This window comes from Drosophila teissieri, chromosome 2L (assembly GCF_016746235.2).
Source record: "Drosophila teissieri strain GT53w chromosome 2L, Prin_Dtei_1.1, whole genome shotgun sequence".
Classification (NCBI taxonomy): Eukaryota; Metazoa; Arthropoda; class Insecta; order Diptera; family Drosophilidae; genus Drosophila; species Drosophila teissieri.
The window spans coordinates 19,407,403-19,433,762 of NC_053029.1; the positions used below are offsets into that span (position 1 = coordinate 19,407,403).

Here is a 26,360-nt window from a genome sequence, read left to right on the forward strand (position 1 = left end):
TTAAGCTTAAATCGGGCTAACAAGTGGCGCAGCAACAAGTAGCCGGTGTCTGCGGAGAGCGCTCGAGAGCCAGTTCGTGTTTTGGAGTCTTTCGCTTTGCGAATATGAATCAAATCAAGGTTCGAGTACTCACTGGAAAACAAGTGAAACCAGATCGCCCAAACATTCTTGGGATGTTTTCCTACGCGCTGGCCAATATGAAAATGATGTTTCTGCCTGTTCCGCCTGTCGACCAGTTTCCACTGGCTTCTGTTCTGTTCGGTGACCCTCTGCCAGCTGCCCATCTTAGCACTTCCCTCCGCACCACGGGGCCACTCCCACTCATCAATCACTAGTCATTAAAGCCGAGCACTAATTAATTCATCTTCTAGATACGACCGAACAGGCGCTGATCCCTGGCCACAAAGGTAAACAAGCGTGAAATATGTTCGTAGCTTAGCACTGAAACATCATCTAACAAAAATACAGTGCTTCTACACGGCTTTTCTCAACTAAATAATATTACCATAACTTGAATGCCTACAAGATCAGAAGTTTTATTTTCAATACAAATTCATAATAAAGATTAATTCGCAAGACGGCGTATTTACATTACTTAAAGCCCCAAATTTATTCCCGTTAATCAACTTTAGGTTCAGTACTGTACACTTAAAAGGGTATAAAACTCTGTGACAGCTGGTTCTGCTTTTTGAAGCACCTATGTATTTACAATATTATACCTTTGCGCCTTTACAGCCACACACTTGAATATTTGAATATCACAGTAATTAATCAAAAAGTCAGAGAATTAAGCAGCAAGCAGCACATACAAATAAATCATCGATCGTCATCGTCGGTCAAGAAACTATAAAGCACGTCCACATTGAACCCCCCACCCGTAACCCCCTGCCAAATCGAAGGAACACATTTCGTTTTAATAAAGTTGTCAACCCACGATACTGGCGTGTGAAGTGCTCTTTGAATATACACAGTGGGAAAATGTGAGGGCTTAACTTAAAAACTTATGGTTAGTGTTTCGTAAGTGAAGATCAAACGAATTAGTAATTAAGACGGCTATACTTAAGGAAAGTATTAACAAATTAAAAAATCATACGATTGTGAAACTGTATACACCCCCCTTCATTCAATCAGTAATTCAAATTGCTTACGGTTTAATGAGTTCAGTTTTAATAATTAAAGGGTATGGTTAAGTATATGGAAAACCAGACTTCGGTCAGTGTACTTTTCTAAATTGTCAAGAGTTCGTTTTGCAATTCGGTTTGGAGTGCTTAATTGTGCGCCCATAACGGTAAACTTTGCGAAGGCCAAAGAATTTTAGGACTCAAGGGGGAGTTAGACCCCTCAAAACCCTCATTTTATGAATGAAAAGCGGGAGGCGGAAAGCTCGACTTATCCCCTGAGCTTTGCCTTTAGGCCTCTGGGGAGCTTCGCGGAGGAAACCCAAAAAGTGCGCGGAGCTTTAGTGCAAAAAACAAATTTTCACCAAGCACATTTTTCATTCTGTTTGTTGTTCTCTCTGCGTGCGGTTTGTGTTTTCTTTATCTGGCATTTGTAGGCTTTATCCATTAATTATAATTTCCCAAGACTGTTGCCTTTTCCCAGTAATAGTGAACGTAGATTAATACGGACTTATTATCTGAATTGATATTCATAGCCGCGTGTCATTCCAAAAATGCGCGAATGGCATCATTTGGCCCAGCCAAAAAGTAAAGACCCCTGTGATATAAGCTGGCCACAATGGGCATAAAAAGCTCCGTGGCCAGTGTACCCGAGCTTTAGTCCCGTTAGTCGCACCATCAGCTGACCTGAGCAACAACAACCTGTGCGGAGAAACAAAGTTTCGCGCTAAAAATACCCAAAGTTCATGGTCAACGTCTTGGGCGGAGCGGGCTGATTGAATCCCTGATATTGGCATCCCGACATGGCCCTGATTCGCTGCTGCTTCGAGCCACCGGAGCTGCCTGAGTTCTTCGACAGCTTTGTGCAGAAGTGCACGGATCCCAGTTGTAAGTATATGGAAAGGAATTTAATCTTGTATGCTATATGCTACTTATACTAAAAGTAGTAAGAATATTATAGGAAAAAATAAGAATATTTATTGTCCTCAAATAAGAAATAAAAATATTAATTTGATGTTTTTTAAAGGTTATAATATTTTTTTAAGTTAGTAGAGATATTTTAAAAATTTGGCTACGGATTACAGTCAAAGTTATATATATATAACTAATTATCTATTCTACCTATAAATTTATATGGCTTATGTATTATGCATTAAAATGCATCTGTATATCCCAAAGATCATTTGCAATGGAGCTCTAAGAACATATATAAACAGCGCACAGTGGGCATAGTTTGTAAGTTTATGGCTACAGTTATAAATTTACAGTATGACAGTGTTCTCACACCGCACTCTACACAGTATTTGCATGCGCTTCGCGCATGGTCACACCGCATACCTATCGATAGGTCGGCCGAGAGTGTCTCAGCCACGAAAGGAAAACAAAAGAAAAGTTGTAGCTGCGTTCTTTTATCGCTGCGGTTTATTATCTTATGCCGCGATAAAGACCTCAAGAAGCGAATCGCGACGCTAAAATGCCTGGTAAGCGGTCGGCGGGGACAGGTGTCATCCGCTTGGCGTGCCACGGGCCATTGAGCAAGATGACCTCGCCACCAGGCAATTGGCCAGGAGGAATGACGACACCGACTAATCGATGGACTTGGGTGGTGCTCTGTGAGGCAGGGCGGAAGTCAGGCGGCGAAAGCCATCAACCTACGAGCGATGAGCCCTCCAATCATTCAAACAGTAAAACTATAGTCCACTGGGGCAAACATCGCGATAAGATTAAGCGGAAAATGGTGGTCGCACCCAGTCGACCGGAGTCGGTTTTCACACTACCACTATTGCCTCCACCACCATCACTCTGTCCAGCAAAGCGGTGGCGCCATGTTCACCTACCGCTGCATCCACGTCTGTCTGCCCAATCCCTCTAACCGCTGTGCATTTACCTGCGCTCTTCTAGGCTGCTGCGGATGCTGCTCGGCGCTCAGGCCGCGCTACAAGCGCTTGGTGGATAACATCTTCCCGGTTAACCCGGAGGACGGGTTGGTCAAGTCGAACATGGAGAAGCTCACCTTCTACTCCCTGAGCTCGCCGGACAAGCTGGACCGGATTGGAGAGTACCTGTACCAAAAGGCCACCAAGGATATTAACCGAAAGCGCTACAAGTAAGTGGGGCAAGAACTCGCTACGTAATCTGCTCGCTAATCTTTGTTCGTGTTCAGACTAGCCGAGATTGCCATGGAGGCCATGGACCTGCTTCTTCAGGCTTGTCATGCCCAGACCACACTCAACTTGTTTGTAGAGTCCTTCCTACGGATGGTGCAGAAGCTCCTAGAAGACTCAAACCCCAACCTCAAGATAATGGCCACCAATTCGGTAAATCCCTACTCGGTAGAGCTTTAGACTAGGCTCTTTTCATACCTATGCTCTTGTAGTTTGTGAAGTTCGCCAACATCAACGAGGATACACCATCTTACCATCGACGATATGACTTTTTCATCTCGAAGTTCTCTTCGATGTGCCACAGCGATGCGGCTAGCATGCGAGACAGTCTACGTCTGGCGGGAATCAAGGGCTTGCAGGGCGTTATCCGGAAAACAGTGTCCGACGATCTTGTGGAGAACATCTGGGAGGCGGAGCACATGGAAAAAATTGTGCCCTCGCTGCTTTTCAATATGCAGGTGTGTATTCTCAAGGACTTACACTCTATTTAATCGTTCGATGATGGATACAGTCATCCATCACAGTTGCCGGTCTCATTGGCCTACTATTGTACTAATTTCGATGTATTTTGCATTTCGTTTTCGTGTATTTTGTTAATGCAAACCAAACCCAAACCAACCACAACACAACCAACACACAACAACAACCAAACAGTTTTGTGTAAACGTTATGTTCGTGAAGAAAAATTTACTGGCGGTAATGATCAAATTGAATTGTTCCATTACATAAGCATAATAGTAAACTCTGATTAGCCACCTTTAGCGTCCGTTTAGATCTCTATACTAACATATTTTCTATCACTGCAGTCCGGGGATCTAACGCCCGTAGAGGACGCCACCAATGTCACGCCACCGGCCTTGGCCGAGGAGGTTCTCCGCGAGCTGGTGGGACGCGCCTCCTTCGGACACATTCGCAGTGTGCTAAAGCCGCTGCTGACGTAAGTAGCACCCCCGGAAGAATAACAACTCGTTGCTTATCAGAGGTTTACCCTTTCTTATTTATAGCCACTTGGACCGACATGAGCTGTGGGTGCCCAACACATTTGCCATTCACACATTCCGCATCGTGATGATCTCCATACAGCCGCAGTACTCGTATACCGTGGTGGAGACTCTGATGCAGCATTTGGACAACAACTTTAAGTCCTCTCCGAAAACGCGCACTTCGCTCGCCGTTGTTCTATCGAAGATTATAGCTATTGCAGCGGGTGAGAGTGTCGGTCCCTCGGCCCTGGACATCATCAACAACCTGTTGACCCACCTGCGGACGAGTGTGAGCACTACCAGCGAGATTACACCAGAGGAGTCACAATACCAGGAGGCGCTCATCAACGCGCTAGGCGAATTTGCCAACCATCATCCCGACTACCAAAAGATCGAGATCATGCTATTTATCATGAACACCGTGCCGGACCTGTCCAAGAAGAGCAAGGGCGACCAAATGCTGCAGAACATTCTGCTTAAATCACTGCTCAAGGTGGGCACGCAGTACAGCACCGTCTCCTTCGAAAAGGCATTCCCTGCCTCCTTCCTGCAGCCGCTGCTTAAGATGGCACGTGCTCCACACAATCCCACGCGCATGGTTGTGATGCAAATATTGCAGGCCCTTCTAGATCGCCATCAGAATGAGCAGGTGCTTAGCAGCGTGAGTGTAAAGCCATACCCGGCACTCTCGCAAGAGCCGCCCTCGCGCTCGGACATAATTTTCACGCACAAATACGGCGCCAACATCATGCAGGCGTTGATCGACTCCATGGCACTGTCGGATCGGGTTGATGCCCTGACCTCCAGTTTTAATACCGCTGCTCTACTTATCGTAGAAATGTCCTGCAACGAAACCGTGCAAGAGTTCCTTCTGTTTATTCTCGGGTAAGATTGCCTCGGTAGTATTTAACAACATTTTTCTTATCGTTTGGTTTCACCTGTAGAATCCAGCAGGTAGCCAGCACAGTGGACACTCTGGGCAACGTGCACAAATGTAGCCTGCATGCCATCTCAATTGGCCTGCTAGTGCTCATCTCGCGTGTTAGTGGAATCAACAACCTTTTGGAATATGCTCAAAAAATAGTGGACGCACGGCGTGAAGAGGCCAGCCACTTCCTTCCCCCACTGCTTGAGCCCAAGAAGCAAGCCGGAAAGACCTTTAACCTGGCTCTGCCGCACCTAGCCATAGATAAGTTGGCGCTAGGAGAGTGCTTACAGAACGCGGGCATGGACGCCCAACGTCTCAATACTGGTGCTCCCTACTCGCTTAACCAGACGGATCACCCAGGACACCGCCACTCTTGGGTGGAGTCGGTAAGCAACCAGCTGACCCAGCGCAACAGCTCAGCGGATCTGACGGTCTACAACGGCGATGTGGACAGCGTTAGCAGCTCGCCAGGAGTGTGCAAAAAGCTTCTTGCGCCGGAGTTTAACTTCGATGCCATGAAGCGAGCTCTGGCAGAGCCAACTGAGGCCGCGAAGCGGGAGCAGCGCGAGCGCCAGATGCAGATAGTTCGCACATTCCGCGAAGGCGAGTTCGACGATCTTATGAGACGCACAGAACCAAAGGTGAGTAGAAAATTAAATGACGATATCAATTTTCTTTAAATATATGTATATATGTATTTATATATATATAATATAAATTTTCGTATTATTTAAAAAACAAAATGTAGTGCTGTCTAACTGACACTGCTATTCAAGATATAATACAAATCCTTGTACTCCAGCAATAAACAATTTCTTTTATTTTGCAAATTAAAAATATTTAGCTACAAGTTAATGAACTCCTGATATCAAGTGTAGTGAGTTATAACATTAATGTCATGGTTTCCATTCACTTCTAGCACGATCTCATTCAGAACCGTCTTAACGAACTTTTTAACTCGCTAGCCGTGGAGCGTCAGATCACGCAGAGCGACACGAAGTCCAGTCAGTTGCAAGCTTGCAATGAGAAGCCCATCTACGAGACGAACTTTCCGGAACTCTTTTACTATTAAAACGTATTCCTCGAACCGGAAACTTTATCTGGCGAATATTCTATAATCAATTCAACTATATCTATAGCCCAGAAAGCGAATTTGTTTGGTGTATGTATGAAACTAGGTAAATCTTATTAAATTTTCTGTTGTTAAATGCAAACAATTCAATTGTTAAACGACCCTGAATATGTACTTTGAATTAATTGTTATACAAATACATATATGTATACAAGTATATTTTAGACTAGTGTATTCAGATGTTTTCAAATTTCCCCCAAAATGGGACGTGCTGGAAAAAAGAGTGGAGTAAGGTCACCACCTCGCTGCCAAGCTGCCAAGGCAACGTCTATCAGTGTATATTCGATGCTAAAGCACAAGGACGATGGCAATGGACGCAATCCGTTCTTTCGGTTTTTGGCCCACTTTCGAAAATGTTTCAACAATTGCCTTGGTCACTTGCCCTCGGGTCGGGTAACTCTTATTGCCAGCAAGGTGTGGAATTGCATGAGTCAGACTGAGAAAGAACCCTTTATTGCTGCTGCGCGAAGATTTAACTACACGTACCGATCGCGAAGCAAAAAAGTCAACTGGGTACTGGAGAAACTGCGAGAATTCGCTGCTGGGGTAAGCCAACCCCAGGCACAGGGGGTGTTGTTAAATTCTTTAAAGTCTTGGCAAGAATCCGTGCTGAAGGATGTCCTAGACCTCGATTACAATCAAAACTATTTGAATTAAGTGTAATCTTTAATAAATGACCACTCAAGGTAATAGTTACTGTGCGTACATTTAGCGAGTAAAAATGTGTTAGGGACAATAATTACATGCGTTGAACTTGCAGGATTCGAAGACGCTTTAACCATAATTTGTTTGCCGCGTTTCTTGTTACTTAAACATAACAATTAATCTTAAAATTTCGAATTTACAAACTATATGCAACGCCTACATTGTGCGAGGGCACTAGGTCGTGCGTCTACCCCAAATAAGTAGATGACGTAAAGCGTCATTACATGATACTAGTGATGTAAACGATATACAAAAATATAGATCTACGCATTCCAAAACGATTGCGGATATGCTTATGCTTAATGTACAAACGTCTAAATAGAGTGATCAGCCGTAGCTAATCGCGATAGCGATAAACGAATTTACAAAACAACTACAACGAGCCCGAACTGCAGCGGGAAAATGAACAAAAAATGGTGGTACTGGTACTGTTTTGGTGGACTGCTTTTATGATCGTGCTCAGCACGCCAGTTGTCCGCAGACTCCGCCCGTTTCGCTAGCCGACCAAGCGATTCTGGGCCGTGGGGCTGGCGAGGATGGTGTCGAAGGCTCAGAGTCGCCAATAAAAACGGCCGAATCATCAGCACTGGACGGGGTCAGCGGTCTGTCGCTATTTGCTCCGATCTCCGAAATGGGTATGGAAAACGAGGTGGTCGCCTCCTCGCTGAGCGGAACAACTTCTTTAAAACTCTGATTCGGTGGCATTACCACCAGCATGTTGATAGAGATGAGCAGTGGGTGCACCAACTTCGGGTCTAACACCATAAGCGGCACCTCCTCGTTCTTTTCGAGGCTAAGAGAACAGATCTCGGACGTTTGGGTAAAGACTGCCTGACGCTGGGCGTTTATTGAAGTCACCGTGGTGCGGACCATGAACTTGCACTTCGTCTGCAGGCTAAGCACTCGTTCGTGCTCGTGCCGATGGTGGCGACGAATGTTCAGTCTTCGCGAGTCCATGATCAGGATGAGATCCATACCAAAGTTAAAGCCCGTCCAGCGCCACTTCTGGTAGCCAGGCTCAAGCAACATACGTCCGCAACGCATGCAGTTCTCAAAAAACTGCTCATCGTCCAGCTGCTGAGGACTACTGAAAAGGCAGAACAAAAGGATTTTAGTTTTAACTGACATAATTCCAGGTAAGGCTAAAAGAAACTTACCAATCCTCCTGTCCATGATCGATCCGTAGTAATGCATCCCAGTGGTTGTGAATGTGCCGATACAGCCACTCCTTGGGTATAATATTGTCGTTGTATATGATTTTCAGATCCATGTAGTGGTTGGTCAGGTACTGGGTTCGTAGCTTCTGGAAGACCCTCACATAAGGCTGTCCCTCGGGCGTGGCCAAGAACGAGCGTTCCTCCATGCGGCTGGTGAAGTACGTCCACTGGACGACATCACCGCTGGGCGCGTGCGTTTCCACGCCGGCATTAACCAAACGCTCCTGCGTCTTTAGAGCCTCCGCCCGCTGAACCGGGTCCTCTGGATCGTAGTCGGGATGCAGTCGCAGAAACATCCATGTACGCAGTAGTGTGTACAATGAGAACTCCGTCTGCATCACATACAAATCGGGACTGGCCGTCAGGGCACTCATCAGCTCAATGGAGATGTGCCGAAGCAGGTTCGGTTGCTTGCTATAAATGCTGAGTAGATTGATCTGAAACCACTGAAAGGTGGACTTCTTGACCCCGATCACACCGTACTGGCAGGCGGCTTCATAGTACTGAATGGCTGTCTCCGGACTAATATTATCCACCATCACCTCGGCACACTTGTCGATGATCCCGTCTAAGTGGAACAACGTGGCTGTGGCCAAGACCGAGATAACATCAGCTGACTCGATTTCGATCTCATCGGAATACATGGATCCAAAGACAGCATCCAGGCTAGCCACTGTGATCCGGTCGTCCAGGATTGTGATCTGAATGAAATTCTGCTGCGCTTCCCGCCACGTCCCATTGAACATAGTGTAGAAGTAAGGACTCTGGCTTAGGTATACCTTATGCAGATGCCAGACCTTATCCAAAGCCATGACAGCCACATCCGAGTTCTTTTCCTCCTTAAAGAGCGCCTTGTATATGTACTGGGTGGTAGTTAGAAGCTTTTTCCTGCGGAGGTCAAGATATTGAGTGATGGTTGCACGTAGAATGGCAAGCACTTACTTTTTGGGCTGCGTGGTGTCCAACTGGGCTGGGTCATCCTTCCCCAAAGAAGAATCAGTGCTGCGCTTCCGCTTGCGTCGATTGCTGAACACCTCCGCGACGTTCATATGCATAGAGCCCACGATTTGACCCATGGCTCGGTGCAGGAATTTACTCTAAAACAAAAGTTGTTACATTTACAATTTTTGTTCAGTGTTTCGTAGATGATGCGGGTTAACAAAAAAAAACAGGGCCTGTTATCGATCTGTTAGATTGCGTGTTAATGGTGCCCTCCAATGGAACCAGTTGACCCAGTTTCGTTCCGCCAAACTGTAACGCCAGCCGCTGTTAGGGCGGAGAAACCTTTCCCGTGTGGGCGACATTACAGGCCCTAAAACCAAGTTGAAAGCGCATCCATTCAAAAGTTATGGTGATGTCATCAACCACCTGAGGTACGTCAGTTGCACAAAAAATACACGATGATCGGAAAACTTAAAAGCATTTGTAGATTGCAAGTGATAAGTATTTATTGCTTATCTTAGTAATCGCGAGATTTACTGTCTTACAAAAATCAGTATCTAACCTGATGTCTAATTTAGTCGCTTTGATTAGGTACGCAAGCTTGACGATGAATAGATTTAGTTAATAGATTTTACTTGTGTTTTATCTTGTGTGAATCGTAAATAAATATATTCGCCGCAGAAAAATGTTTTAATTCAATTTTAAAAGTGTGTAAAGATAGCATTTGCTTTATGTTATAAAGTTTAGAAGGTCTAATAAGATTGTGTGCATGGAATACATAACCCAGTTAGAATCACAGCAGCATTCTTTTCTAGCGATTTTAACGACCTGAACCGCACTGTAGCGCAATCATTTTTGGGTAATTTTGAAGGGGCGGGACTCTATAATTAGAATGGGATCAAACGAGCTCGATTCCATGCGCGTTTCATGTAGTGTTTATGCTTTGCCGCCAAATGCTGGAACTGGACGAGCGGATGTAACCATGTCAAGGCCGCGCTGGAATCTACTACACGTACATTTGTACATAGATTGTATGTGTATTTGCCACCCATAAACAATCAAACGGACGCTTTCGTCACCTCATTGGACCTCATTGATATGGAAGACCAGACAGTCGAGCTCGATAATACTCGCCCTACGATTATCTATACGGACGCAGACCCAGCTTAAAGTAATGATGATTTGGCCGAGGTGGAGAAGATTGGTTTTGGTGTGCCGCAGTTCCGAAAACAAGAGTAAAGTGTTCAAAACCGGTTCCCAGAGCGTGTATTTCTTATAAGACCAAAACAAGACGATTGCAGCGCTTTAAATTACGTCACCAGTTGACGCCAGAGAGAGTTGATGATAAAGAGAGAAACAAACAAAAGGGGGGTGGACCAAGACCATCAAGAAAAGTCGGAACTCCAAGTATAACCCGAGTTTCCTTAAGTCGTAGTTTAGAAATTTGAGGAAAAAGCCGAGGATAATAAAATTTCTGAACAATTTACCATATTTGTAAAATTTTATAAGGTATACTAAAGTATATTATATACTTTTATAATGTATACTGAGGCACTCAAAAACTAGTTTTCACGCTTCACAGACTTATCTACTGCATCTGGGAGGCAAATGTTTCTATTTGAAATGTATAACTCGGAAGTTTAAGATTATGAAAACATATGCTTATTTATGTATGCCTTTCTCTTTGAAGACCCACCGCAAACATTTTTAATAAGGATGTCACTCAAGAGACAGAATTGAGAACTGGGTTTTTTTTTCACTTTAATGATGTAGAATACACAACAAAAAATTAATGTTGCCCAAGGAGTTAACGGCTAAATAACGTAGGTGATCGTCGAAAGAAGCCAACAAGCATGGGCGGAGACTCGAACTCACTCGCGCACGGATTTCGTCGGGAATTTCAGTTGTTTTAGACGACTGAGCTACGGTAGCTGGAAAATTGGGAACGTCAGATATCGGATATGTAGGTGTTTAAAGCAGGTTAATAAGTGTTATTAAACTGCATATGAGGCCACGAACCGCACTCTTTTATTTATGGATGCGAAATCAGCTGATTGACAGCGCTAAAAGCGTGTTTATTCGCACTATTTACGATTGACTGTTGTTTGGCCCTGATAACACGAGTTGGGAGATATGAATAACCGATCACCAGACCACCTACTTTTTCTACATTTTTTATCCCCCTGTTCCTGGCTGCGAAGTGCAGTTAATCCGCAGCTATAAATAGCAAACAAAAGTGAATTCGGTGGGTGACGTAGTTGGGAAAAACGGGAAGGGGAGGGTGGATATCATACAAAAGAGAGAGAGAGAGAGTGAGCGACATAGAGAGCGCGCTAACGAACGACGCAAAACTAAAGGAAATAAGGTACACAAAGGGGAACTGATAAACGAAACTTACGGTAAATATACAGTTACAGTTCCGTGCTTTTATATAACTGCAATTGCCTCCACGTTCCCTGGCTTCGTTACAATAAATAAAATAAACACGGACTAAAATTCTACGCGAGTTCGAATAGTCATGCGGTTTAAGCCATTTCAATCCCGTTCGCTTTCAAATTTATCTCTGTTTTGCTGCAGTTGGCTCTCTAAACTCGTTAGATATGGCCACCCTCCGATAGCACCACTTGCATTTTGATTTGAACGCTACTATCGATATTTGTTGATACACACTACTGCGTTCGGGGTGCGGTCACACATACCGCTTTTTTTAGTATTCAAATTAATTGCTTATATTTATTTAAACTTTACAATGCGACAGTATATACCTTTCTTCAGTTGACCCTTTTTAAAAAAAGTTTTTCTCTGGAATAATTTTACAAATCAAAATGCACTTTAATAATTAAAGTTGATAAACTTTCCAAATCCAAAAATGTTCTGCAAAACACTTTATTTAGTGTGACCGTGTTACGCAGCATTTTGCCACTTTCAGAGATTAGTGCTCATGGGTTTTCTGTGCTGCGCAGCAGTTAAATAAAATTGAATACACCGAAAACTGCAGATATAAATCGGAGTTGAAAACCAGTGCAAGTTGCATTGGCCCACAAATCAAAGGTACGCCTTATAAACGAGTATGATTCAATTGCCGAATTAGTAGTGCAAAAGGTCAAAGCAGCAGCCGCAAAAAATTGACACACATAAACACAAATACACATACGCGCAGGTGCAACACACACACATATACACACGTACACGAACACATACATATCCGTGGGAGGAATAAAACACCCACAATTGCTGATGATTTTCTGCACTCGTTATCGTTATCGCTTTCGTTTTCGCATTTATCCGCAGCCGCAGTTTCGTGGGGCGTGCAATGTTCAGGTTCCACCGCAAGATGGGTCCTCAACGCAACCAGCTTCACAGCAACAACAACAATGGTGCCGCCGGAAGTAGCAGCAGCACCGGAAATCGTCACCTAAAGGAGTTCACCTGCTGCTTCGGCCTGCATGTCCACACGGCCACCTTGATGATCGGATTGTGGCACCTGGTAAGTGCATCGAAGTGAAGCCTTTGACCCTTTGCACTGCACGGGTGTGTGTGTATATCCAGATACACCCACGCATGCAGTCCTCCGGCATTTGCGAAAAACCTTTGACCCTGCTCAGTGTCACGCAATGAAAAATCAATCAGCCAATGACTGCAAAACTTTGCGAAGGCGAAGACGAGCCGACTCTGCACTTTCCCCGCCTGTGACGTCAATGCGGCTGAATGACCGCTGCTGCGTCATCTGATCAAATTGAACTACTATCATCGGGTCTTTATGTCATAACAACTTATTTCTGCCATCGGTTCCGCTGCCCGTGTCCATTGTCCGAAACTAACCTTTCACAAGATCTGACTTCGCATATCCAATCGCTACACTTAGAGAAACGTAAAGCATTGTAGAATTTTAATAAGTATATGACACAAATTGAGTTATATAGAGAGAGCTAGAGTGATGTATGCATAGAAATTGATATATGTATACTGTATGCACTTCGTGTTTTCAGTCTTGTTAACAATGTTTTGAGTAACCTTTGACGTCTGTTCCTTTTCTGAGAATTTAAAATCAATTTCTGGGCTTAAGAGAATAATGACTGCGAGAACGACATAGCCAAGATTTGAATCGTTGAGTAAAAAACCGTTGCTTAATACTATTTGTCATACCTCATTATTCGTGTGTATCTACATTGGTTCGGTACTTTCTTCATGCTTTCGACCAGGTCACGTTTTGCAGTACCAAACTCCGTCACATGGGTTGATTACGATGTGGACAGCAGTGGAGTTATCTGCCCTAATCTGCCCAATCTCAAGGGTTTCTTTGTTTACATTTTGTAGATATGTATAGCGTTAGAGGTCTAAGAGACAAAGCAATTCCCCCAATCGAAGGTTGCTAGGTTGGTTGACTCATCCCGAGTGACAATTGTTGATATACTGCGGCGCACTGCAGATTAAATTTCACACTGATGAATAATTAGACTAATGATAGCAAGTTGCCGCATCTAAGATCGTTGCAAGGCCTTCAACATGAGATACTTAGATACCGAATAGGATATCCAACGGCAGCCATCTGAGCAAACAGCAACCAGATAGATGAGCGCTTAAGTTATTTTTAATAACTACACGTACTCGACAAATGATGCGAAAATATTTACTCTTATGGTGGTTTACTCTTGCTTTTCGGCAAGAAAGATATATTCCTCTGGAACAACAATCTGAAGTGTGCTGCCATAAATCTGAGAATTGTTAATTCAGCTGTCATCTATCAGCACACAGGTTGCAAATCAAATCAGGCGAAGCTTTCTTATCTCTTTTGCCAGCTTATCTTGATGAGCGAACCCAATACACCTGCTAACGCTCTTCAAATACTTTTAGATGTTAAGCTATCTCTGAAGTCCCCCCTCGTGATCCTTCGGAGTCGTTGCTTCGTTTGTGACGTTTCACAACTTATTCACATTTTTATAAATATTTTTCTGTCCACACAAAAATCTACATTCCTCACTTCCAATGAAATCCCATCCGGAGGAAGCTGTCCAACTGGTGAAGGCATTTGCGAAATTCGAATGCAATGCCCCACACACACGACACATTTCCGGAAGGCAGTTCGAGTTGCTCTATTGACATTGGTTACCAAGATACAGTCATCCTGCGCAGCTATGCTCCTAAGGTGGCAGAGGATGGTGAGGCGGGGGAAGAGCAAGAAAAGGACCAGGAGAAGAATGTTGGGCTAACGGATCTGTTTATCAATCCAACTGCCATAAATTGCATCTCCCTTTCTGAACTAAACATCCAGACTGGCGCATTCAACACACTGAAAGAGCGTTCTCTGTTCTCATTGGGCTACTCAACAGCCGGGTTTCTAAAGAAACCGAAAATCAATAAGACTCCAAAAAGGAAGGTCAATTTGTACCAAGAGATTGTGAGCCTTGTAAAGCGACGTGCCCAGACCAATTCAGAGGTCACCATAGGAAAGAAAAGGCATCCCGTCCACCTGATGGTCTTACAGAGCTTTTCGCGAATGTTCCGCGATATGGGCAATGACTTGAGCGTGGACCTGCCTGAAGAGATGATAACGCCACGCTCCTTCGGCCTAATCTACGAATGGATGATCGAAAACAAGCCTATCCTGCCGCGCCTTGGTCTACTTGAGGTTTTCCACGCTGCCAGTTTTCTGGAGATTCCACAGTTGATCAGTCAGTGCAAGTATTGTTTAGATCATGGCTTCACTGAGGACTCCGCTGCAATGCTATACTTTGAGGCAAAAATTCTGAAACTTGAGGTCATCCATTTGGAACTTCTTGAGCGCGTCTCAACGTTTTTTCTCACGCTGGTGGCATCGAAAGAATTTTTGAAACTGCCCCTAAAATCAATGCTCTCGCTAATCCAATCGGATCTGATAGGCGTGAATACGGAGCTGGAGGTCTTCATGGCAGCCGCTCGGTGGCTAAGCCACCACTGGCCTCAAAGACAGGGAAACATAACGGATGTTGTATCCAGTATACGTTTTGGACTAATCCCGCCGTGGTTGCTCATCCGTTTGCAGAAACCGGATGTCACATCTGTGGGGGTGGGGAAAATAGTAGCACAGCCCATTGTGCGCCAAGCCATCCATGATGGCATCGCATACACGACCACGCGACTGTTTTATGGTTCAGATCGCGAGGCTTTTATGCAGTATTTGCATAAGACTTGTGTAAAGCCACCCGTGCAACGCACCTGGATATACGACCGGAAATGTCCCTATCACCATCGCATGCAATGCAGGAACACGTTGGACCTAACCTACGAGGCGTTCCTTGAATATCTTAACTACCTGCAACGCCAGCACCGGGATTACTGGAAGAGTCTGGAACCAGTAGATAAAAGCAATGTGTGCTTTAGTTGCCAGGCAAAAAAGTCTGATTTAACTAAGCCAAACAGTTGAGTTTCCACGTAGTTTGTACAACTTGTTGTTTGTAAAACTTGTAAAATATATATTTCTACTTGTATATTTATGCCTTACTCTGGTATTAAACAGAAAATTTCAATTTAATAAATAAATCCGCCTATGTTCATTTTCAGTTCTTAAACATCTTGGCCCTTAGCGTTCTAGCGGTCATTTGGCGCAATCCGGAGATGATGGACGAACTGGAAGGCGGCACCCACGACTACACCGTGGATCTGAGTGCACCAGCCCTACCCACGCCACTGAGCAAGGTCGAACCGCCCTACGCCTACCGTGACCACTCCCTCAACTATCGTAAGCGTTACCGTAAGCAGTGGAGAGAGCAACTTCCGCAAAGCGTTTAAATATCTATGTTTATTGCTGCAGAGAATTTCGACATGGGCGGATTGGTTTGCACCTGCATGATAGCTATCACCCTGATGATGATTTATGGAACCATCAAGGGAAAACCATCCCATCTGTTACCATTCTTCTGTCTGCAGTTGTTTGATTTTGCCATTACAACGTAAGGATTACAATCGGGGGAGTTACAGAGAGCTCAACAGATTTAAGCCGTTACTTCTGTCAGGAAAATTAGCATTCTTAAATCCTTAGAGGTTTCTGGGACTTCCTTAAAAGGTTCTTATTCTTTAAGCTTAATGTACTAATGCATTGTTGGTTGTTATAGTCTTACCGCCGCTGGATATCTGTGCTACCTGCAGGCCATTCACAGTATCATTGCTGAGTCTCATCGCTTGCCCTGGCGCGAGAAGCTGCTGGAACTGCCGCCTGAGGAGCTAGTTGTTGTTGTCCTGGTCGTATTCATCTGGATTGTGTTTCTGAAGGCTTATTGCATTGGAATCGTTTGGCGCTGCTACAAGTACTTGACGCTCCGACAGCAACACGTTCGCACTCTCTTCCCCTTCCTGGAGGCACCGACTGGAGTCCACAGTGTTGGTGGAACTTTTGGTGCCGAAGAGCGGTCTTACTCCACTCTGCTGCCCAACTACGATGAAGCGATTGCACAGTACTTGAAGCAGGCACCACCGCCATCCTATCAGGTGGCCATGTCAAACTACGAAGAGGGAGAAGACGCAGCTGCTGGAGGGGCGGAGGTAAATCCCTCGGTGGCACCTCTCTTCGTGACCCTTGGAGCAGCCACTACCGCGAACGTAGCCTCCAACACGGATGACAACATGGATAATAACAATGATCAGCCGAACAATAACAACACTATGCATGTCAATGCTAATACGCCGCCAATGCGTCGAAGCGATGCAGCTGTAAACGCAAATGTCGAAGAGGAAGTTGACGATTTGGAGGTTATTGACGCTGGCGTTGATATAATCGGTGGCATTCCGCCTCCTCCGCCCTACAACGACGTTGCCGATGCCCAGGTGCAAGTGCCATCGCAGTCCCCGCTGCATCGCCAGCCAAACATTCCGGGACAAGTATTCGGCGGACGCGACGAGAGCCAGGCTTAAGCTGTACTTTTGATTAGTTTGCTTCTCATGGCGAGTGGGTTGTGATCATCGGTGACCACCCCTCTCCCATCCTCTTCTTGCCCAGATGATCTGGTTTCTGGTCCCTCATCTCACAGCTATCATTCCTAGGCACACATACACGGTCTTATGGATTGCTTCAATGTATTTAACAGTGTAGAAAAAAGAGCGCAAACAAATTTTCGCTATTAGCCATCGCTCATTATTGTTGTTTAACGTACAACTAAGACGCTCTAGTTGCTGCTAATTTAGTAAGCAAAAGCATTAAAGCCAAAAACATATTGTGATGCTGGCGAGAAACGAATCAATTCCTTTTCGGCCGCATCTGACTTGATCTTAGCTGCAACAATCTGTTTTTCATTTGGCCCGAATCAACCTGAGAAGTTCGGATAGTGTAGGCCCGAGTAGTTGTTACCAGAGAGTGTCGCTGGCAATGTAGACACATTTACGATGTTCTTTGTTTTAAGCTATCTCGTAAGACTATGCATATTGAATACGGTGTACTGAATTCACAGCACAGGCAGACATAATCCATTAATTATGATGATATTACCAGCAACAGTAAAGTTTTATGTGTGTACAATATCTAAATGTATACTGTGTACTAATTATGCAGAGATATTCGAATAAAAATTAGTTTATATTTAATTTCTATTTGGGATTTTATTTCCAATATAATATAATTTTTAATTTCGGTTGAAACCTTAATGACGATTGGGAATGGCTTTATCCTTCAAAGAATTCGGAATGTTGATGTTTATTTTTATTGGGGTACGCATAAAGAGATTCTGCAGATGAGATGGGAAAAGACATTCTCAACTATTAAGTTCGAATAAAAGAACATTCCTATATCAACTGACTTCCAGAGAGATTATTCCTTTTATACCATTTCTTTTTATTGTTTTTTTACCCGTACTCGTAGAGTCAAAGCGGATGCTAGATTCGTTGAAAAATATTTAAATTGGAGGGAGAAAGCGTTTCCCACCCTATAAAGTTCTCTTATTCTTGATAAGGATCACGAGTCGATCTGGTTGTGTCCGATCTGTTTTGATCTTAAAACTATAAAAGCTGAATGTTGAAATTAGACATGCAGATTCATGTGACGTCACGCCCTGCAAGTTTGTTTTAAAACTCTTTTGAAAAATAGCTCGATTTTGTATCATTTGAAATATCTTCCTAGCTCCCCCCTATCGCTGCCCCTAGTTAAGTAGCATTCTCTCTGTTTTTTTGTGACAAATCTTTATGAAAATTTTGCGATCATTGCACACTAAGTGATGATTAATAATAAGAATCGTTGGTGTTCCCAAGAAATAATTCCCCGGGAAAAAATACCCCAGATTGTATTAATGTGTGCGATTGTATTCCGAAGATTTTATTGAAACTGATTTGAATTTTTTTATTGCATTTCCTTCGCGCTCTTACGCCTTCCAGTTGGACCAAGTGCGGATCTCGTTCCAAATATTGGTGCCGGGGCATTCGGTGGAGCCAACCTGGCGATGTCCGTACAGGATGTATCCGGAAACGATTTGGCCGCGACTTACGGCGTCGGACAGCAGACCCTTGGCGGCGGTGATCTGAGCAGAGGTCAGGGTATTGGTGTTGTAGTTGCCCAGGAAGGAGATGCCGATGGACTTGGAGTTCCAGTTGGTGGCGTGAGCACCCATGACATTCCAACCGCGTCCCTCGTACACGTTGCCGTCTCCGCCGATCAAGAAGTTGTAGCCGATATCTGCCCAGCCTAGGGAGTCCATGTGGTAGGCTTGGATGTTCTGCAGCTGGGTTATGCAGGCGGCCTTGGTGCTGCAGTAGTTTCCAGCGGTGTGGTGGATCACAGCGTAGCTCAGGTAGCTGGCCAACGAGGTCTTGCTCGTGGCAGAACGGCCTCCCCACTCCGACTTGGAGATGATGGTCACCCCGAGAACGGCTTGTGCGCAGAAGAGCACTGCCAAAAGGACGAGAGCTTTGTTTGCCATGGTTGCGGATCGATTGTTCGGCCTGTCGTTCGATCGGACCTTATATACTCCGCCCGCCCTAGCTTATCGCCTGCAAGGCGATGTGTCAGGTTCGGGCTACGCTCCGGGTCGTGTGCTTCCATCTGATAGGAGGGCTATCTGGCGGCCAGATCCTGATACGTCGATGACGGAGACGCAATCTCGCTTCTAATCAGCCCAAGTGTCATTAATTAATTTGTCCAAGAAGAGGCAATATATTGTGCAGCGTAAGACCTATCAAAGCATTGGGAATACCTGTCCGGAGTAGATACACCTGATCCGAACAGCGTTTGTAAGCTTCCAAGAGCTTTTTAAAGATTTCCGCCTATTTTTATTTTTAATTGGGGAAGTATTTTTTTTTTGACAAGCACAATTTTAATGAAAATGTATGGAAATAGGCTGTCCGTAATTTATTATTTAAGACATACAGACTAAGATTAAAAACTCTACTTACCCAATTATAAATAAAAGAAGACAGAAGGCTATAGTCCAGAATCCGTTACTCAGCTAGTGGAAGAGCAAGGAAGAAATTTCACAATTATTTTGATATTGATCGAATTTGGCAAGACATTACATGAAAAATAATCAGAACATTATTCAAAGGTGTGCCTAATCTAACTTTCTTGCTTTTATAGTTACCGACTCGGCTAGATTATCCCGACTCAAGATTATATGTGTATACTTTATAGGGTCGAAAACGCTTCCTTTTACTTTTTACATAATTTTCAACGAATCTGGTATGCATTTTACTCTACAAGTAAGGGTTGTAAATATTATATAAGCGGACATGAAATGAAATGCAATCATTCGGACCAAGTTTTAAACTTGGGAGCTTTATGCAATTTATGGCATTTTATGAGCTTCATCGAAAGTGGTATTCGAATTTTAAAATAATCTAGTGGATAAATCTGTTTACTCTACAAACCATACAAACCGTACTCTACAAAACCCATAATATGAAAACCAATTTAAAGCTTTGAGCTTGGAGTCAAGTCCTGGAAGCTTTTGTTGCCATAAATAGTGATTTATGTAAAAATCAATGAAGTTCAAGTAAATTACAATTTTACATTTTACATTTATAGATTACAACTCACCTTACTTATGTATTATTAAGGGTTTTAAAATTTGAAGTTTTAAAAAATAAAAAAGAGTAGAAATAACAGAAAAACTTTATGCTGTATATATATGAATATCACCATCCCTGATGTTCTCGTGCTGCAAGCATCATACGACTATTTGAAAAGTTTCTGTATAAATTATTTTCAGCCATTTTTCCCGTCCTTATCGGAATTGATCTTTTCAGCACTTATTTATAAGGGTCTTAAAAATAATGAGTAGGTATTATAAGTGTCTGATATGGATCAAGGAATGGCACGAACCAAAATATTATTATATTTTTAATCGAAGTCGCAAACAATGAACCTCCCACAAGTACGCCCCTATTTTAAATGAGTTCCACAAGATAATGGGTATACTTTTTTCTCTATTGTATGTGGAATGACGTAGCACCATGGGAAATTTGACCAATTTTTCTGGTCAAAATTATTAGCTCCTGAACAAAAATATATTTAGTTTGTGTTTTTTGTATTGGGTTATACTAGCCCATATCAAGAAAATTGAGGGCGTGCCACCGACCCTTATATTTAATATAGTTTATTACTCCAGAACGTAGAAAGATATTTAATTTATTTTGTTGCATTGATTAACACTACTGTGGAAGTGGCACCGCACCTATATTTTAAGTTAGGTTAGTTATTATCAAAAAAATACTTTTGTAAGGCATTTTATATTTTTATTAAATTACGGGTGCAACACGAGTTTATTTTTTCTATTTACTGTGACAAACAGTTAATACAAAACAAACTTATTAATATGACAAGTACAGAATAGGAAACGCTTTGCTCCCAAAGATATTTAAACTTTTGCAACGGGGGAAAACCTTAACGTTTACTTTTGCTTTTACTTGCTGAGCTGAGTAATATAATGCATTTAGTTATAACAAAGGAGTTGAATACATTGAACACTTAATATAAAGTGGTAATTACAGAACTATAGTACATCTTATCAGCCGCAAGTCGACTTGCAGAAATCTACCTTTCCAATAACCAGACAGAACCCGTTAATCTTGATAAGTAACTGGTAATCACGGAAGTAAAAATACTGTAATAATCTGAAGCTCGAAGGACCTGCAGAAGGATAGCAAGGTGAGTGCGTTGGGCTGGAACCACTTTGTCAATCCACTTTGTCCAACCAACCGAGTGCCACCAAGTGCTTTCCTTGTGGCAGGAGGGGAACTTAAAAACTGAAAGCTTAAGCAAGTTATTAAGCACAAAAACAACTGAAACTCATTCAGAGCAACTTTGTTAACGAGGATGTCGTTAATGAGACTGCGGTTCAAGTGGCAAATAGTTTGCTCTGGTCTGTGACCGATTGTAAAGCTGACCGCTGCTTTTGGCGGTATTTAATGTCTCAGTCCGGTTTTGAAAGTTAATTTCACATTTTTGTACCAGCAGTTTTGGCTTTCCTTGAAAGAAATAGGTTTGCATGGAGAAAGAGATTGGATGATGTTCAGTAACTTCCTGGGCAGACACACAACCTCATGCTTTTATAAATTTGAAAAGTTTCAGTAAAATCGAGGGAATGAATACTTTGACAGTTGAACGTGTGCGTTCGGTTGCAAAACGAAGATGGAAAATGGAAGCAGGACTTTGGAGTTGAATTTCCCTTTGCATGCCATTTAAAAGATTTCATTCGATTCAATCTCCGCCGAGTCGTTGAAGGAATAGAACTCGGTATTACAGGTTTCAAAAAACTTTATTACGTTTTCAGGAACCAATCTAACCTGACCAGTGGGACCAGCCGCGGATCTCGTTCCAGATGTGGGTGCCGGGGCACTCGGTGGCGCTGACCTGGCGATGGCCGTACAGGATGTAGCCGGAGCTGAGCTGGCCACGGTTGACGGCGTCGTTGAGCAGCTGCTGCGCGGCGGAGATCATGTTCGGCTCCAGGGTGTCCCAGTTGTAGTTGCCCAGGAAGCTGATGCCGATGCTGTAGGGGTTCCACTCGGCGGCGTGGGCGCCCATGTTGTTCCAGCCACGTCCCTCATACACGTTGCCGTCTCCGCCGATCAGGAAGTTGTAGCCGATGTCGGGCCAGCCGAGGGAGTCCATGTGGTAGCTCTGGACGCTCTGCAGCACGGCGTTGCACTGGGCACGGGTCTCGCAGTAGGAACCGGCGGTGTGGTGGATGATGGCGTAGCTGAGGTAGTTGCCCAGGCCTACGGTCCACTTGGCGCCGCGACCACCCCACTCCGCCTTGGAGACTACGTAGACGCCTTGGGCCATGTACTGGCCGCAGACCAGGACGGCGAGGAGGAGAGCCACTTTGGAAACCATGATTACCAGCTGTAATAGTTGACGGTCGCTTGATGGAGATCGTGGGTCGCCGGGGCGCTTATAAAGCAACCTGTGGTCAAACATCGCTCCTTATCGCGTAGCGTTTAGTTGATTTACAACGCCAATCAATGGCACTTGCTCAGATTTGAGTTCGGGGGAAGCACCTTACTTAGAGCTTCGTCACAATCTGCTGATTTTGATTTATACGATCACTTTTCAAACCACTTTTATCATCTCTGACGGCTCACGCATAATTTCCCCGTTTACAGTTGGCGGTCCTCAAACTAAGCCAGTTAAGTGATATCTGAAAAATGAAATCAAATTACATTTAGCATGTTCCAGCAGTGGTCCAGAATTATGTAATGGTTAAAGGTAAGTTTTCAAAAATATGGAGACGTATAACGATAATTGCATACTTCCAGGCAGCATTTTCAAATAGCTATTCCCTAACTACTCACATTATGAACGGAAATCGAAAAATGTCCAAGTTGGTTATACGATCTATGTCAAGCAGTCTTATGGTTTTAGAAATAATATCTGAAAGATAAATTAATTGAAAACCACGATGCCCTTAACACAACTGGCAAATACGAGCATTTATAGTAAGTACGCTGTTCCTCCAGCGATATTTTAACCAACTTCCTTATAAATAACCAGGTTTTCTTAATGGGAGCAATTTCATGGAAAATGTAAGTATGCTAACTTATGCTTTTCTGCTCCTACTAAATATACAGACTTTCAGGTGAGCTGTTTGGCGGTTATGCACTTCCATTATGGCCATCGTTGCGAAATGGCCACAAAGATCGTCGACTGCAGATACATCACCAACTTCTTCAACTACTATGTTATGATGTACTGCTCCTTCAAGATCGACAATAAAATAACTGAAATAGTGGTGATGATGTTGTTTGCACTGATCTACTGCTTTTTCCTTTGCATCCTCTACGTGAGCGTCAACAACTAGTAAGTTTTTGAACATGCAGTGCTATCTGCGATTTTGTCACCCCCAATCCCTGTAGCTTTTCACCAACCCTCAAGATCGCTGCTCTGAAAATGCATGTCAACGAGTACGTGGCGGGCGTGGTGCTCGTGGGCGTGGCCAACTCCACACCCGATCTCTTGGTCAACCTGTCGCCAGCCAGGATGGAGGGCCTCACCTTCAACATAGCTATGGCCAACGCCCTGACGATCATATGCTTGAGCGGGGGAGCGGTGTGCTTTATTCGGCCCTTTAGGATGAATGGTCACAGTATTTTCCGAGATCTTTTGTTCCTTCTGCTAATCGTAGAACTGGTGAGATTTTTCATGATAGATACTGCTCTTCAGCCATGGATAAAGGGTGCCAGTGAGTTTACTTTATAAGTATACCCGTTAAAAGACTGTTTATATTCGACGTTTCCAGTGATACTGAGTATTTATCCTATATACCTGATAATTAACATAGTCGATCTGATCCTCCTGCGTTACGCAATAAGAAGTGAGTATGTAGATAACGACTTTTAATAATATTTTAAAATTATTTTAAAATTGTTTAAGAACTTCAAAAGGATATTGAAGTGTTGAGACAATCGCCATCATCCCGGAAACACGATCTTACATTGACTGAAAAGATTGTACGCTTGAATAATTTACAGCAGGACGATGAAATCCAAATCCTTGAGTCTAAGTTATATCGCAAACGAACATACAACGCAGGCTTCTTTGTTACGCCCAAGCCCTTGATTCATCACAAGGAAGTTGACGTGGAAACCAACCGAACAATTCTCCACAGCAAAGCCAATCCCAAAAATCTGTTCCTATTCAGCGAGTTCCTCCACGCCATCAATCCGATCGACTCAGAGCGATGGTACCTTAGTGGTACATGTGTACGCATTTTACATATCCTCAATGCCCCGGTCAACCTAATGCTCCAGCTGGTGGTTCCATTAGTGGATTACCAGATGGTCAAGCACGGCTGGAGCAAGATGCTCAACTGCTTACAAATCGTACTGACTCCATTCGTGATCGTCGCACTAGTTGAGAGTACGTAAACGCAGAAAAATAGGCAATGAATTGAAGAAAATTGTAGTCCCAATGCGTTGGTAATGGGTTTGGTTTAGAACTAACTTTAAATGATCAGTTTACTGTACTCTAATACATTATACCCAGCTTACGTTTAAGTATACATACAACTATTTCTTTCCATTTTAAATAATTCCGTTCAAAATTCATGGTATTTACCCTTCCCTAGCTACGTTGGTGCACAAATACGCGGACTGGTATTACATTCCACAGTTCCGAATGGCAATATGGTCGTTACTGGTAACGATGCCCCTGGCAATAGTCGTATTCGTGCACTCTCGCACTGACATCCCGCCATTTTATCACTCGGTAAGATCACTTTCTTTTGAGGACCCAATAAAATACACTTCCATCCGACAGGGTTACTGCGTACTCACGCTGTCCACCGTGATCATATTCTGTTGGATTTGTGCCTGGGAAATGGATGCGCTGATATCCATTATAGGGGTCGTCTTTGATCTGGCCCCCTCCTATATGAGCATCACCTTCAACGCTGTGTCCGCTGCGACGGCGGACTTTATTGCCTACGCACATCTCGCCAAGCACGGATACGGAAAGATGGCTTTTGGGGCCATCATCGGTGGTTCAGTTTACAGTTAGTGGTGAAAGTCGATAATTTTCTTTTAGGCATTGGATTCATCAGCTTCTAAAATGTTTCTCGAAATCATAGAAAATCGTTTCTCTAGTCCAAAATATGTACGGTTCTAACAGATGGCGCTTTAATACATTGACGCCATTTGTTGTGAAAGCAGTTGTCATTTTAATTACAATTAGAGTGTTCATTTTGTTAATATCGATGTCCATGTTGGACATGGATATGGACCACTTATTTGGATAATAGATAGGGAGATATTTGTATAATATTCATAATTACTGAGTGATATATTGTATGATTATTCTTTATTTTTACCAAAATAATATTTACAACTGCTCAATATAACTAAGTGAAAATAAATTAATATGCTTTAAGATTATTTTAAAGGACATGATTAAATTATTCGTTTTCCCGCAGGTTTGGTGGTCAACGTGGGCATTGAATTTGTATTGGAAAAGAAACTCAACTCCCGCGGTCAAGTAATCTTGTATGGAGATGAAGGCGTTACCATCTACATATTCCTGGTAATAACCATCACAACCACCTTGTGGTGGTGCCTCACCTTCAACTTTGTTGCCCGCCGATCCGCTGGGTTGTTCATGTGGAGCATATTCATATTGTTCATAATTTACACGACTGCCATAGAGTTCCAGTGGGTCCATGGTTTCCAGGATAATGTTCAGATCCGCCCAACTGCCTAATAAAGCAATGTTTACAGTAGGCAGTCCGGTTATAGCGACTTTAAAGGGACCGACGATTGTACGTCGTTATACCCGGAAGACGCACTAACGGAAAGAAGGAAAAAAACAATTTTTTTATTGTTTATTTAATGCTTGCCATGTTTGTAATATGTTTTAACATAACACAAATTAATTTTTTAATCAAACAAAAAAATTTAATGAATTTTATTCAATAACATGGCTTTTCATAAGAAAAAAACAGAAAAAACTAGAAATATAACGGGACATCTCATGGAATATAGGCATGAGATCTGTACACGCACGCTGTAAACATTTGTATGTCCGTCTGTCTGTCTGTCCGTATGAACGTCGAACTATAGAAGCTAGAAAGTTGAGAGTAAGCATACAGCCTCCAGAGATATAGACGCAGCGCAAGTTTGTCGATTCATGTTACAACGCCCACTCTAACGCCCACAAACCGCCCAAAACTGCCACGCCTACACTTTTGAAAAATGTTTCTTATTAGTATTGTAAATTTCTATC

At 43.4% G+C, this 26,360-nt stretch overlaps 8 protein-coding genes across 13 annotated transcripts; 5 read left to right on the forward strand and 3 right to left on the reverse strand.

The window, feature by feature from the left end:
• The first annotated feature begins 1,635 nt into the window (after positions 1–1,635).
• LOC122616257 (protein EFR3 homolog cmp44E) lies at positions 1,636–6,439 on the forward strand. Of its 3 annotated transcripts, none has more exons than XM_043791667.1 (8): positions 1,636–2,006; positions 3,021–3,225; positions 3,283–3,436; positions 3,496–3,741; positions 4,090–4,220; positions 4,288–5,151; positions 5,211–5,835; positions 6,114–6,268. In XM_043791667.1, exons 1-8 carry the CDS (start codon positions 1,922–1,924, stop codon positions 6,264–6,266), a joined length of 2,463 nt encoding a protein of 820 aa, XP_043647602.1. In that variant the 5' UTR covers positions 1,636–1,921; the 3' UTR covers positions 6,267–6,268. The 3 variants fall into 3 exon arrangements, with proteins under 3 accessions (XP_043647602.1, XP_043647608.1, XP_043647594.1); XM_043791673.1 differs by lacking the exon at positions 1,636–2,006 and adding an exon at positions 2,444–2,599 and having other exon boundaries at positions 6,114–6,439; XM_043791659.1 differs by lacking the exon at positions 1,636–2,006 and adding an exon at positions 2,644–2,968.
• Positions 6,440–6,499: 60 nt separating this feature from the next.
• On the forward strand, positions 6,500–7,016 carry LOC122616295. Its single transcript, XM_043791704.1, has one exon. It carries the CDS (start codon positions 6,528–6,530, stop codon positions 6,981–6,983), a length of 456 nt encoding a protein of 151 aa, XP_043647639.1. The 5' UTR covers positions 6,500–6,527; the 3' UTR covers positions 6,984–7,016.
• Positions 6,974–11,819, reverse strand: LOC122616279 (protein germ cell-less). Of its 2 annotated transcripts, none has more exons than XM_043791693.1 (4): positions 11,589–11,819; positions 9,191–9,345; positions 8,189–9,136; positions 6,974–8,115 (listed from the first exon to the last, which is right to left on the reverse strand). In XM_043791693.1, exons 2-4 carry the CDS (start codon positions 9,322–9,324, stop codon positions 7,491–7,493), a joined length of 1,707 nt encoding a protein of 568 aa, XP_043647628.1. In that variant the 5' UTR covers positions 9,325–9,345; positions 11,589–11,819; the 3' UTR covers positions 6,974–7,490. The 2 variants fall into 2 exon arrangements, with proteins under 2 accessions (XP_043647628.1, XP_043647619.1); XM_043791684.1 differs by having other exon boundaries at positions 6,974–8,118; positions 11,589–11,817.
• A 267-nt stretch (positions 11,820–12,086) lies between these two features.
• LOC122626026 (tetraspanning orphan receptor) lies at positions 12,087–17,743 on the forward strand. 2 transcript variants are annotated; one of them, XM_043806129.1, is made up of 5 exons: positions 12,087–12,241; positions 12,482–12,677; positions 15,731–15,908; positions 15,981–16,119; positions 16,282–17,743. In XM_043806129.1, the coding sequence occupies exons 2-5, from the start codon at positions 12,504–12,506 to the stop codon at positions 17,075–17,077; spliced, it is 1,287 nt and encodes a 428-aa protein (XP_043662064.1). In that variant the 5' UTR covers positions 12,087–12,241; positions 12,482–12,503; the 3' UTR covers positions 17,078–17,743. The 2 variants fall into 2 exon arrangements, with proteins under 2 accessions (XP_043662064.1, XP_043662063.1); XM_043806128.1 differs by having other exon boundaries at positions 12,088–12,241; positions 15,731–15,920.
• Positions 12,693–15,657, forward strand: LOC122626025. Its single transcript, XM_043806127.1, has one exon. The coding sequence runs from the start codon at positions 14,238–14,240 to the stop codon at positions 15,591–15,593; it is 1,356 nt and encodes a 451-aa protein (XP_043662062.1). The 5' UTR covers positions 12,693–14,237; the 3' UTR covers positions 15,594–15,657.
• Positions 17,744–18,451: 708 nt separating the features above from the next.
• LOC122619241 (peptidoglycan-recognition protein SC2) lies at positions 18,452–19,091 on the reverse strand. Its single transcript, XM_043796044.1, has one exon. It carries the CDS (start codon positions 19,066–19,068, stop codon positions 18,514–18,516), a length of 555 nt encoding a protein of 184 aa, XP_043651979.1. The 5' UTR covers positions 19,069–19,091; the 3' UTR covers positions 18,452–18,513.
• Positions 19,092–21,881: 2,790 nt separating this feature from the next.
• Positions 21,882–22,527, reverse strand: LOC122618220 (peptidoglycan-recognition protein SC1a). Its single transcript, XM_043794484.1, has one exon. It carries the CDS (start codon positions 22,479–22,481, stop codon positions 21,924–21,926), a length of 558 nt encoding a protein of 185 aa, XP_043650419.1. The 5' UTR covers positions 22,482–22,527; the 3' UTR covers positions 21,882–21,923.
• Positions 22,528–22,952: 425 nt separating this feature from the next.
• On the forward strand, positions 22,953–25,970 carry LOC122618210 (mitochondrial sodium/calcium exchanger protein). Of its 2 annotated transcripts, XM_043794460.1 has the most exons (9): positions 22,953–23,083; positions 23,139–23,170; positions 23,224–23,444; positions 23,501–23,826; positions 23,884–23,958; positions 24,018–24,503; positions 24,712–24,851; positions 24,903–25,137; positions 25,555–25,970. In XM_043794460.1, the coding sequence occupies exons 1-9, from the start codon at positions 23,047–23,049 to the stop codon at positions 25,836–25,838; spliced, it is 1,836 nt and encodes a 611-aa protein (XP_043650395.1). In that variant the 5' UTR covers positions 22,953–23,046; the 3' UTR covers positions 25,839–25,970. The 2 variants fall into 2 exon arrangements, with proteins under 2 accessions (XP_043650395.1, XP_043650405.1); XM_043794470.1 differs by lacking the exons at positions 22,953–23,083; positions 23,139–23,170 and having other exon boundaries at positions 23,358–23,444; positions 23,520–23,826.
• The last annotated feature ends 390 nt before the right edge of the window (positions 25,971–26,360 follow it).

What these genes read in the sequence shown, in the direction of transcription:
- LOC122618210 (XM_043794460.1), top strand. Translation starts at nt 23,047, where the DNA reads ATGCCCTTAACACAACTGGCAAATACGAGCATTTATA. An exon ending in TCCCGCCATTTTATCACTCG is followed by an intron (nt 24,852 to 24,902) that starts GTAAGATCACTT and finishes TCCATCCGACAG; the next exon opens with GGTTACTGCGTACTCACGCT. An exon ending in CATCGGTGGTTCAGTTTACA is followed by an intron (nt 25,138 to 25,554) that starts GTTAGTGGTGAA and finishes GTTTTCCCGCAG; the next exon opens with GTTTGGTGGTCAACGTGGGC.
- LOC122618220 (XM_043794484.1), bottom strand. Translation starts at nt 22,481, where the DNA reads ATGGTTTCCAAAGTGGCTCTCCTCCTCGCCGTCCTGGTCTGCGGCCAG.
- LOC122626026 (XM_043806128.1), top strand. Translation starts at nt 12,504, where the DNA reads ATGTTCAGGTTCCACCGCAAGATGGGTCCTCAACGCAACCAGCTTCAC. An exon ending in TGATCGGATTGTGGCACCTG is followed by an intron (nt 12,678 to 15,730) that starts GTAAGTGCATCG and finishes GTTCATTTTCAG; the next exon opens with TTCTTAAACATCTTGGCCCT. An exon ending in CAACTATCGTAAGCGTTACC is followed by an intron (nt 15,921 to 15,980) that starts GTAAGCAGTGGA and finishes TTATTGCTGCAG; the next exon opens with AGAATTTCGACATGGGCGGA.
- LOC122616257 (XM_043791659.1), top strand. Translation starts at nt 2,659, where the DNA reads ATGACCTCGCCACCAGGCAATTGGCCAGGAGGAATGACGACACCGACT. An exon ending in CGCTGCTTTTCAATATGCAG is followed by an intron (nt 3,742 to 4,089) that starts GTGTGTATTCTC and finishes CTATCACTGCAG; the next exon opens with TCCGGGGATCTAACGCCCGT. An exon ending in TGAGACGCACAGAACCAAAG is followed by an intron (nt 5,836 to 6,113) that starts GTGAGTAGAAAA and finishes ATTCACTTCTAG; the next exon opens with CACGATCTCATTCAGAACCG.
- LOC122616279 (XM_043791684.1), bottom strand. Translation starts at nt 9,324, where the DNA reads ATGGGTCAAATCGTGGGCTCTATGCATATGAACGTCGCGGAGGTGTTC. An exon ending in GACACCACGCAGCCCAAAAA is followed by an intron (nt 9,137 to 9,190) that starts GTAAGTGCTTGC and finishes TGACCTCCGCAG; the next exon opens with GAAAAAGCTTCTAACTACCA. An exon ending in GATCATGGACAGGAGGATTG is followed by an intron (nt 8,119 to 8,188) that starts GTAAGTTTCTTT and finishes CTGCCTTTTCAG; the next exon opens with TAGTCCTCAGCAGCTGGACG.
- LOC122619241 (XM_043796044.1), bottom strand. Translation starts at nt 19,068, where the DNA reads ATGGCAAACAAAGCTCTCGTCCTTTTGGCAGTGCTCTTCTGCGCACAA.
- LOC122616295 (XM_043791704.1), top strand. Translation starts at nt 6,528, where the DNA reads ATGGGACGTGCTGGAAAAAAGAGTGGAGTAAGGTCACCACCTCGCTGC.
- LOC122626025 (XM_043806127.1), top strand. Translation starts at nt 14,238, where the DNA reads ATGCCCCACACACACGACACATTTCCGGAAGGCAGTTCGAGTTGCTCT.